The sequence below is a fragment of the Sorghum bicolor genome, chromosome 1 (assembly GCF_000003195.3).
Source record: "Sorghum bicolor cultivar BTx623 chromosome 1, Sorghum_bicolor_NCBIv3, whole genome shotgun sequence".
Taxonomy (NCBI): domain Eukaryota; kingdom Viridiplantae; phylum Streptophyta; class Magnoliopsida; order Poales; family Poaceae; genus Sorghum; species Sorghum bicolor.
Window position 1 is genome coordinate 46,132,571 of NC_012870.2, and position 11,407 is coordinate 46,143,977.

Below are 11,407 nucleotides of genomic sequence, written 5' to 3' on the forward strand. Positions count from 1 at the left end.
ATTCTTAAAGCAAGTCCACCGACCGGTCTCAAATTGAAACATCATTGATCATCAGTGTATTCCACAACAACCCTTCAAACTTTCTTGTTTGAAAACTGTCACACCCGGATGTAAAAGAGCATTCGGGTGTCAAATCACATGTGCGCCAGGATCTCAAATTTACACACATGGACCGACATCATCAATGGTACAAAACACAGTGTTCAAACGAATTACATAAATGAGAGTAAAAGTACCATTATTACAAGCCAAATGTTTATCAAAGTGCGGAGGGGAAACATAAACTAAACTGTTCCATAAATAAAGGGAAAACTAAACGCCGACGTAGCAGGACCACCTTGCCACAGGAAGGTCGACGGTAGAACCACACGAGCCTAACAACCGGGAGACTCAGGGTAGTCCTCAGGGAAATCACAATTGTACTCCTGATCGTCCGAGCAACCTTTAATGATTATAGCAAGGGTGAGCTCATGTCGAACTCAGCAAGCACAGACGGAAAGTAAATGACATGCAAAGCTTAAAACAAGGTAAAGCTGACTTGGTTTGACTGCGGTAGCATTTTAGTTGATCACTTTTAATTATAACAATTACTAGAACAACCTATTACTAAATATGAGTAGCATAAACCCAACCCTTAATTAGTGTAAGTAGTAATTAGCATCTTTTAAAAGACTATCCTAATTATTATAGTGATCCAGGGATTAACCCCAATTATTAACACAGGATAGCAATCCTGCCAACACGGAATAGCCATTCCGCCAAAACAAGAGGTAGCAACCTCGCCAAGTTCCATCTCCAAGTATCCAGTGAATCCAATTTGCTCATCAAGTGAGGGTCTGGGCCGCTCGTGACCGTGAGCACGGCTGATATATCAGTTTTACACTCTGCAGAGGTGTGCACGTTCACTCCAAGTCGTGATTCCCATTTGCCCGGGGTCGCGACTCCCCAAAACACTCCCGAGGTGAGCAGGCAGGGTTTCACTACGAGACCTTTCACAGGGTCCAACTAATAGGATGCCACTCGTAAGTTTTTGCCGGGGCGCGCGGCAGTCGTGCCCATAGCAATGGGACCCCGAACTGACCGACCTCTTAATATGAATACCCAAGCTACATTCCTTACGCCTACTCGGAAAGTAACACCCTACCAGTGGAGGTCCTGCTAATTAGTCAAGCCAGAGCCCATATAGCTTGGAGCTGCACTGTAAGTCCCAGGGGGGCCGCTCCCTGACTAAGTCCTTACGGAGAGCAGAGACGGGTACGCCCGGCAAACCGGACCACCAACGGTACCCGCTCCCCCTGTCACCACCATCTTCACGATGCTCGCAAGCATCCAACATCGCCATCACCGCAGTGACCAAAGATTCAGCACAGTTTAAGCATCAAGTTAAGTAGAGAGTAATTCTTGTTTAGACATGTGTATAAGATGAGTAGAGCAGCTAAGCAGACCTAGTATAGCCTAGTCTACCCAATTACATAACCCCAGGTGAGCAAGGAATAATAAGTAAAGCTAGTCATGTCCTTAGGGTTTGCATTCATGGGACACATGCATATAAAGTAAATGACATTAATGAGTAGGTTCAAAATGATCAAACGGTGTCTGCACTTGCCTTGATCGAAGTCGGGTTGCTCGAACTCAGCGGGATCCTGAACCTCTTCCTTCACGAACGTCTCGTTGGCTATACGCGACAATCATCAATCATAGGAACAATACATGCCAGCAAACAAACTTAATCAGAAACAGTATACCAAAGCATGCGAAAACAGAAAGCAACTGCACTACTGTAATCTACTCGACGAAACGAAACCATAGCGACCAGAATCACCTAAATCGGAGTTACGATGCAAAAGTTATGGCTAAAACAAGTTGAATGGCATTTCTGCAGATAAACTGAACTATTTTTCGTAATTAAAACTAATTAAAACTGAATTAAAACTCATTTTGGATTAAATAAATAAATTCTAACGGCTATGGGGGCTATACTGCAAAAACCAGGGGCTCAATTTAAATAAATCTATAACTGGGTGGAGTGCGGGTTGATTTTAAGGAAAGCCGGGGGCCTTTTCACAAAAAGGCCAGGGGGCGCGCGCGGGACCGTGGCCGGCCTGGCCACGTGGCAGCGCGTGAATGGCCCGGTCCATGGCGGCGCTGTGGACCGGGAGGAGGGGGGCGGTCCACCGGTCCATGGTGGACCGGAGGGGGGCGCGCGGGGCAGCATGGACCGGGTCCATGTGGACCGGCCGTGCGGGGCGCTGGGGTCGCGGTCCACGGTGGACCGCGCCCTGGGCGAGGCGAGCGGCGGGGCTGGGCCGCGGCGGCGCGCCATGGCCGCGGCCGGGGAGCTCGACGGGGCGGCGATACGCGGCGCGGGGAAGCACGCGGAGCGCATGGGCGGGCTGCGCGCGACGCAGCGGGGCCGGTGCGCGCGACGGCGGCGGCTGGGCATGGCCGGAGTGCGCGGGCCACGCGGCGGCGCTATGCGGCGGCGGCGGCTAACTCCGGCGAGCGAGGGCGCGTGCACGGGAGGGAGAGGGGGCGTGCCGAGGGCGTCTTCGAGCTCGTCGCGACCTTGCGCACCTGCGGCGGTCCTCACCTTGGCGAAAAGACGACGGCGATGGGAAGCACGACGGCGGCGGCGCGAGTCCGGCGAGATCGAGCTCGAGCAGGGGCTTTGCGACGCGTTTTGAGGCGGCTAGGGTTCTAGGGGGTCGCGAACGCGGACGCTGGGGCACTTAAATAGGCGGCGGTGATCATTGGGAGGCGCGCACGGTTCGGATAGAGGCGCCAAGCGCGGAAACCGGGGCGGTGGTTGCGCCCCGAGTCCGTCTCGGCCGGAGGTGGGTGATGACAGGTGGTCCCACCTGCGGGGCCCACCAGTCAGCGGGCGGCAGAGAGAGCAGGGGCAGGGGCGCTGCTGCCGTGCGGCAGGGCCGCGGCCCACTTGGGCATGAGGGGAGAGGGGAGGGGTGCGGGGGTGCTGGGCCGAGAATCGGCCCAGGTGAGAGCTCTCCCCTTTTCCTTTTTTTTTAAAATTTTCTTGCTCCAAAACAAAACAAAACAAGCATCAACAAAATAAATAAAATCAAGCAAAATTATGCAGCAGCATGAATGCAAAAATCAAACACGTTTCTACCTTATATTTATTTTAATTAATTTTGTAAATTATTTAATAATTCTCCAAAAATTCAAACTAAGCCAAAATTAAATCAAATTTAAACTAAATTTGAAATTCAAAAATTTGGAGTGTTATAAACCTACCCCCCTTAAAAGAATCTCGTCCTCGAGATTAGGATGAACCAGGAAATAACTGAGGGTATTTGGATATTAGATCATCTTCTCTTTCCAAGGTTGCTTCTTCCTCGGAATGGTGTTTCCATTGTACTTTACACATCCTGATAGTTTTACTCCTGGTAATTCTCTCTGCTGTGTCCAGGACTTTGATAGGACTCTCTTCATAAGTTAGATCATCCTGTAAATCCAGTTCCTCTAGTGGCAACTGTTCCTCAGGCACTCTCAAACATTTCTTGAATTGGGAGACATGGAAAACATTGTGCACCTTGGATAAACTAACAGGCAGTTCAAGCTCATAAGCCACTTCTCCTTTCCTCTCCAAAATCTTGAAAGGACCAACATATCTTGGAGCTAGCTTTCCCTTGACATTGAACCTCTTTAGACCCCTCATCGGAGACACTTTCAGGTATACATAATCACCTGCCTGAAATACAAGTTCCCTTCGTCTCACATCAGCATAACTCTTCTGTCTAGACTGAGCTGCCTTCAGAGTCTGTCGGATGAACTGAACTCTTTCTTCGGCTATTCTCAATGAATCAGGGCCGAACACTTGCCTTTCACCAGTCTGGTTCCAGAACAATGGAGTCCTACACTTCCTTCCATACAAGGCTTCAAAAGGAGTCATCTTAAGACTAGTCTGATAACTGTTGTTATAGGAGAACTCAGCGTAGGGCAAACTAGCATCCCAACTATCCCCATACTGTAAAGCACAAGACCTGAGCATATCCTCTACTATCTGGTTGACTCTCTCTGTCTGACCATCGGACTGAGGGTGATAAGAAGTACTGAATCTGAGCTCGGTTCCCAAAGCATCATGTAGCTTCTCCCAAAACTTTGATGTAAACTGTGTACCTCTATCAGACACAATCCTCTTAGGAACTCCATGCAGACACACAATCCGTTCCATATACTTTTCTGCTAACTGATCTCCACGGTAGTTAGTTCTGACCGGTATGAAATGAGCTACCTTGGTCAATCGATCTACTACAACCCATATTGAGTCATAACCTCGTTGAGTTTTCGGCAATCCCACTATGAAGTCCATGCTGATCTCATCCCACTTCCACTCAGGTATCTTCAACGGTTGCAACAACCCTGCTGGCCTCTGATGTTCCGCTTTCACCCTCTGACAGGTGTCACACAATGCCACATATTCACCAATATCTTTCTTCATAATAGTTTTGCTTCAAGTCCTGATACATCTTAGTACCTCCTGGATGAATAGAGTAAGCAGATTCATGGCACTCCTTCAGTATCATATCCTTGATTCTCTGAATATCAGGCACACACAATCGGTCCTTGTGCCAAACAATCCCTTCTTGATTAACTTTGAATCCAGGTGCTCTACCTTCCTCTATCAGCTTAAGTATCTTTTTGATCTCTTCATCCTCTTTCTGACCTTTTCTGATCTCTTGCTCAAGAGTTGGTTCTATGTCCATGGAAGTACCTTGGGTATTAGCAACAAATCCCAAATTGAGATACTCAAATTCTGCCAGTAGTTCCATCGGTAACTCCGTGGCTTCCATCATATTCACTTGACTCTTTCTACTCAGAGCATCAGCAACTACATTAGCCTTGCCAGGGTGGTAATGAATCTCCAGTTCATAGTCCTTGATCAATTCTAACCATCTTCTCTGTCTCAGATTCAAGTCATTCTGAGTGAAGATGTATTTCAGACTCTTGTGATCCGTGTAGATATCACACTTATGACCCAGAATATAGTGTCTCCAGATCTTCAGTGAATGTACCACAGCTGCTAACTCAAGATCATGAGTTGGATAATTCACCTCATGTTTCTTCAACTGTCTAGATGCATAGGCAATCACTTTTCCCTCTTGCATCAATACACATCCCAAACCTTGCCTGGAAGCATCACAATAGATAGAAAAACTTTTAGTCACATCAGGAAAAGTCAAAATTGGTGCAGTAGTCAACCTCTTCTTCAACTCCTCAAAACTAGCCTGACACTGTTCATTCCACTTGAATGGTTTACCCTTCTCTAGCAAAGCAGTCATGGGCTTGGCAATACTGGAAAATCCTTCAATGAATCTCCGATAGTAACCGGCCATTCCAAGAAAACTTCTGATCTCTCCAACAGTCTGAGGTGGACTCCACTTAAGAACATCTGCCACATTCTTCGGACTAACAGCAACTCCACCATTTGAAACGACATGACCAAGAAAAGACACTTCCTTCAACCAGAAGTCACACTTACTCAACTTGGCATAGAGCTGATGTTCCCTCAATTTCTGCAACACCAGTCTTAGGTGTTCCTCATGTTCTTCCTCATTCTTGGAGTAGATCAAGATATCATCAATAAAGACTACCACAAACTTATCCAAATACTCCATAAAAACTTTATTCATCAGATACATAAAGTAAGCTGGAGCATTAGTCAATCCAAAAGACATAACTGTATATTCATAAAGTCCATATCTGGTGGTGAAAGCAGTCTTTGGAATATCACTAGGTTTAATCCTCAACTGGTGATATCCTGACCTCAGATCTATCTTGGAAAACACACAAGCTCCTTTCAACTGGTCAAATAGGTCCTCTATTCTAGGCAAAGGGTATTTATTCTTAATTGTGACCTCATTCAAAGATCTATAGTCTACACACATCCTCTGTGTCCCATCCTTTTTCTCTACAAAAATAACTGGAGCTCCCCAAGGTGAGGAACTAGGACGGATATACCCTTTAGACTGTAACTTCCTTAGTTGTTTCTTAAGTTCTTCTAACTCATTAACAGCCATTCTATAAGGTCTCTTAGATATGGGTGCAGTACCAGGTAATAAATCAATAACAAATTCAATCTCATGTTCAGGTGGCATACCTGGCAAATCCTCTGGGAACACATCAGGGAACTCTTTCACAACTCGAATATCTTCTAATGACCCACTGCTCACATGGTAAACTGTTCCTTCACTGCTAGGTGACATAGAAACTCTGACCTCAATTCTGTTCCCACTAGGTGCTGTTAGAGCCACTGTCTTCTCAGCACACTGAATAGTACCCTTAAACTTGGACAACCATCTCATTCCAAATATCATATCTAAACCTTCTGAACCCAACACAATAGGATTGACAGGAAAATCTACCCCCCTTATTTTAATGCTCATTCCCGGACACAAAGTATTAGTATGCATCTTTCCCCCAGGTGATTTAACTATCATGGTGTTTTGCATGGTACAGGTGGCTATACTATGTTTCTCAACAAACTGTGCACTTATAAAAGTATGTGATGCTCCAGTATCAAACAAAACAGTAGCTGGGCAAGAGTTGACAAGGAACGTACCAACTACCACATCTGGAGCCTCCTCAGCAGTTTCCAGCTTCACATGGTTCACCCTTCCATTGTTGTTCTTCTGCTTCTGGGGGCAAGCATTCGCGTAGTGTCCAGGCTGACCACACTTGAAGCAGGTATTTCCAGTGGGGGCGGGGTTGACATTGGGCTTCATTGAGACAGTGTTGGAGTTCTGGCGAGAGCCTGATGGTGCTGGGGCATTCTGGCGAGGCGCCTGACTAGCGGGGCGCTGCACTTGGTTGTTGTTGTAGCGCTGGCTCGTCTGCTGACTCTGGTTGCTGTACCTGACATTCTGTTGCTGTCCTTGGTTGCCAGACTGATATGCAGGGCGAGACTGAGGGCCCTGCTGATTGTTGTAGCGGGGACGACTGGCACCAGCCTGCTGCTGAGAGGAGTTATACTTCCTCTTCTTGTCCTCCATCTTACGGCGCTTGCTCTCAAGCACCAATGCCCTGTCCACCATCTCCTGGAAACTGGCATACTTGACATTCGACATCATGTAGGACAGACCATCATTCAAACCTTCCAGAAAGTGATCTTGCTTGTCTTCATCATTCTCCACTTCATTGGGGCAATACCGCGACAACTGAGTGAACTTGTCACGGTACTCACAAACTGTCATGGAGCCCTGCTTCAGAGACAGAAACTCCTTCTTCTTCAGCTTCACCAATCCAGCAGGCACATGATGGGTCTTGAAGGCGACTTTGAACTCATCCCAAGTGATAGTATCCGGGTCCTGATGTGCAAAGCAGTATGAATCCCACCAGTCCTGTGCGGCTCCCTGAAGCTGCCCAGAGCCATACAGAACCTTCTCCCTGTCATTGCACTGAGCAATGACCAGCTGCTTCTCCACTGCCTTAAGCCAATCCTCAGCTTGCATAGGATCAGCTGAGTGGGAGAAGAACGGTGGACGTCCCTTCATGAACTCTCCACGCTTGTCCCTAGGTGGGGCAAATGCGTTGTTACCTCCTTGATGTTGGTTCTGATTCTGGTTTTGGTTCTGCTGCATGTGGTTCATAATATGAGCCATCCCTTGCATCAGTTGAGTCTGCATAGTCATCAACTGCTCTTTGGTCATGGGCTGATTCCCAGGAGGAGGAGGGTTGGCATTAGTCCCGCTCTGATCATTGTTGTTGTTGTTGGACTGCCCATTGTTTCCTCCATTGGTGTTGCTCCTGGTGTGGACAGGCATCTGATGTATAGAAATAATATAATAAAATCAGATGTAGTTCATATGTGTAAACCTGAGCTGTAATGTAAACTGCAATGTAAAAATCTTTCCTCACAGTATGAACCAGCTGATATTCACTTTCCTTTCTCAGTTGATAAACACAGTACTCACAACAGATGTAATATATAGATACTGAACTGATCATGATAAAGTAAGACTGATAAGATAAAACGATATGAAATATGATAAGGCACAAATAAAGGAGACCGATGATAACCCAAACTAACTATCTCAAATAAACTTAATACTTAATCTTGTTCTTGATGCGTTGTGGACATAACCCACAACTCATCGCACTCATTACAAAGAACCAAATCACACCATTAACACAATAATAAATCAAGTTCTCACACAGACCAAGCAAAGCACTAAGCAATAGACTCGCATAACTAAGATCGTGCTAACGTTCTAAGCGTGGCACTATTTATTACTAAGCTGGGAACAGCTCCTATTCTATAGTAGTACGAGCGCTGGCATCCCCATAGGCTGGATCTTCACGAGGCGGAGAGAAAGCAGGCCACTTAGGTGAAGGCGGTGGCACTCCAGTGATCTGAGCCTCCAGCTGCGCTATCCTCTTCCTGGTGTCGTCCAGCTCCTTCCTGACTTGCTTTAGCTCCACTAGTGAACTGTTGAGCTCGGTGTTAGTGACCGCCACCAGCTTGACAGTCCTGTGCACGCGGGGGTCTTGCTCATCAGTGGTGGAAGCAATAGTCATTGCCAACTCTCCACGACGACGGCGAGGGTAGTAGCGGCGCTCATCCTGGCTGATCTCCTCGAAGAAGTGATCACGGTATGCGTAGAAAGCCTGGCGAGCAGCATCATTAATGCCCACCATCTGGGTAGACCTCTCAGCCACAGCTTCATGTATGGACATGATCCTCAGTGCCCTCAACGTCGGGTTAGGCCTGCCAACGTGTGCCCAGACCTTCCAATACGCTGGGTAGTCTGGGTGACTCCAGTGCTCACTGCGGTACTCCACTGAGAACATGCCATGTCCCAGCTGCTGGTCAAGGAGACGCTTCAGCTCGCTGTGGAAGAAACACTCTCCACCATCCCTTGTGCAGACTGTCACAATCCACCCATCATCAGCAGCAAAAAGTCCATCTTGACCTCCATGTCCTCCAGGTCCACCAGGTCCTCCGGGTCCTCCAGGTCCTCCAGGTGCATCCTCATCATCATCATCATCATCATCCATGTCATCATCACCGAAGGGATCATCTCCTCCAGGTGCCCAGCAAGGCGCCCTTCCATGCACCACCAGAGCTTGAGGTGGTTGCTGTCCTTCATAGGGTTCCGCGTCTTGGAGGTTAGCACCGTCATCAAGATGCTGGTTAGGCTGGAACACGATGTTATCCACGCGACCAGTCAACGAGAACTCCACAGCTTGAACGGGGCGGAAACGAATAACGCTCTTGCGGCAGGTCAGGTGGCGAGTCATCTACTTATGCATAAGATCATAGACATGCAGAAAACGGTTAATAGATCATGACAAAGATAGGTAAATGAATAACATAAATGAAGGTAAAAGTGTATGTGTAATGAAGATGAACCAAGATTATACAATGGATGGACAATATGAACTTTGGTGGTATTTATGGTAAGATATAAAAGCAAGTAATGAAGGTATAAAGTGAAAACAAGGTAATGGAATTTATTGTCAAGGCAGAAATAAAACATAACTCAAGTAATAAATGAAAAACAAGGAACAAGAAGGTAATGTGAGTAAAATGATATTAAATGACAAGGTATAAAAGAAAAGTTCAAATAACAAGTAGTAAAACTTGAAACAAGAATATAAATGCAATATGAGAAATAGAAAGCAATAAATGATAACAAGGTAATAAATGCAGAAAGTAAGTGAATAAACTGAACTGTTAGTAAAAGTAAGTAGATAAGGCTAAAAGATAAAGTCTAATGAGACAGGTTAGTAAGGTAGTTAATAGATCCAATGGTGTATTCCACCCAAAAGGGACAATCTAAACGGCTGTCTCTAACTAGGCTGCGTGATCCTACGGTCAACACGGCTTTGATACCACTTCTGTCACACCCGGATGTAAAAGAGCATTCGGGTGTCAAATCACATGTGCGCCAGGATCTCAAATTCACACACATGGACCGACATCATCAATGGTACAAAACACAGTGTTCAAACGAATTACATAAATGAGAGTAAAAGTACCATTATTACAAGCCAAATGTTTATCAAAGTGCGGAGGGGAAACATAAACTAAACTGTTCCATAAATAAAGGGAAAACTAAACGCCGACGTAGCAGGACCACCTTGCCACAGGAAGGTCGACGGTAGAACCACACGAGCCTAACAACCGGGAGACTCAGGGTAGTCCTCAGGGAAATCACAATTGTACTCCTGATCGTCCGAGCAACCTTTAATGATTATAGCAAGGGTGAGCTCATGTCGAACTCAGCAAGCACAGACGGAAAGTAAATGACATGCAAAGCTTAAAACAAGGTAAAGCTGACTTGGTTTGACTGCGGTAGCATTTTAGTTGATCACTTTTAATTATAACAATTACTAGAACAACCTATTACTAAATATGAGTAGCATAAACCCAACCCTTAATTAGTGTAAGTAGTAATTAGCATCTTTTAAAAGACTATCCTAATTATTATAGTGATCCAGGGATTAACCCCAATTATTAACACAGGATAGCAATCCTGCCAACACGGAATAGCCATTCCGCCAAAACACGAGGTAGCAACATCGCCAAGTTCCATCTCCAAGTATCCAGTGAATCCAATTTGTCATCAAGTGAGGGTCTGGGCCGCTCGTGACCGTGAGCACGGCTGATATATCAGTTTTACACTCTGCAGAGGTGTGCACGTTCACTCCAAGTCGTGATTCCCATTTGCCCGGAGTCGCGACTCACCAAAACACTCCCGAGGTGAGCAGGCAGGGTTTCACTACGAGACCTTTCACAGGGTCCAACTAATAGGATGCCACTCGTAAGTTTTTGCCGGGGCGCGCGGCAGTCGTGCCCATAGCAATGGGACCCCGAACTTACCGACCTCTTAATATGAATACCCAAGCTACATTCCTTACGCCTACCCGGAAAGTAACACCCTACCAGTGGAGGTCCTGCTAATTAGTCAAGCCAGAGCCCATATAGCTTGGAGCTGCACTGTAAGTCCCAGGGGGGCCGCTCCCTGACTAAGTCCTTACGGAGAGCAGAGACGGGTACGCCCGGCAAACCGGACCACCAACGGTACCCGCTCCCCCTGTCACCACCATCTTCACGATGCTCGCAAGCATCCAACATCGCCATCACCGCAGTGACCAAAGATTCAGCACAGTTTAAGCATCAAGTTAAGTAGAGAGTAATTCTTGTTTAGACATGTGTATAAGATGAGTAGAGCAGCTAAGCAGACCTAGTATAGCCTAGTCTACCCAAATACATAACCCCAGGTGAGCAAGGAATAATAAGTAAAGCTAGTCATGTCCTTAGGGTTTGCATTCATTGGACACATGCATATAAAGTAAATGACATTAATGAGTAGGTTCAAAATGATCAAACGGTGTCTGCACTTGCCTTGATCGAAGTCGGGTTGCTCGAACTCAGCGGGAT

At 46.5% G+C, this 11,407-nt stretch overlaps 1 protein-coding gene across 1 annotated transcript; it reads right to left on the minus strand.

Annotated features, from left to right (window-relative positions):
• On the minus strand, nt 6,762-7,514 carry LOC110431945 (the record flags this gene model as incomplete). Its single annotated transcript, XM_021451794.1, has 1 exon — nt 6,762-7,514. A coding segment is annotated over exon 1 (753 nt), but the record flags the coding sequence as incomplete, so codon positions are not given.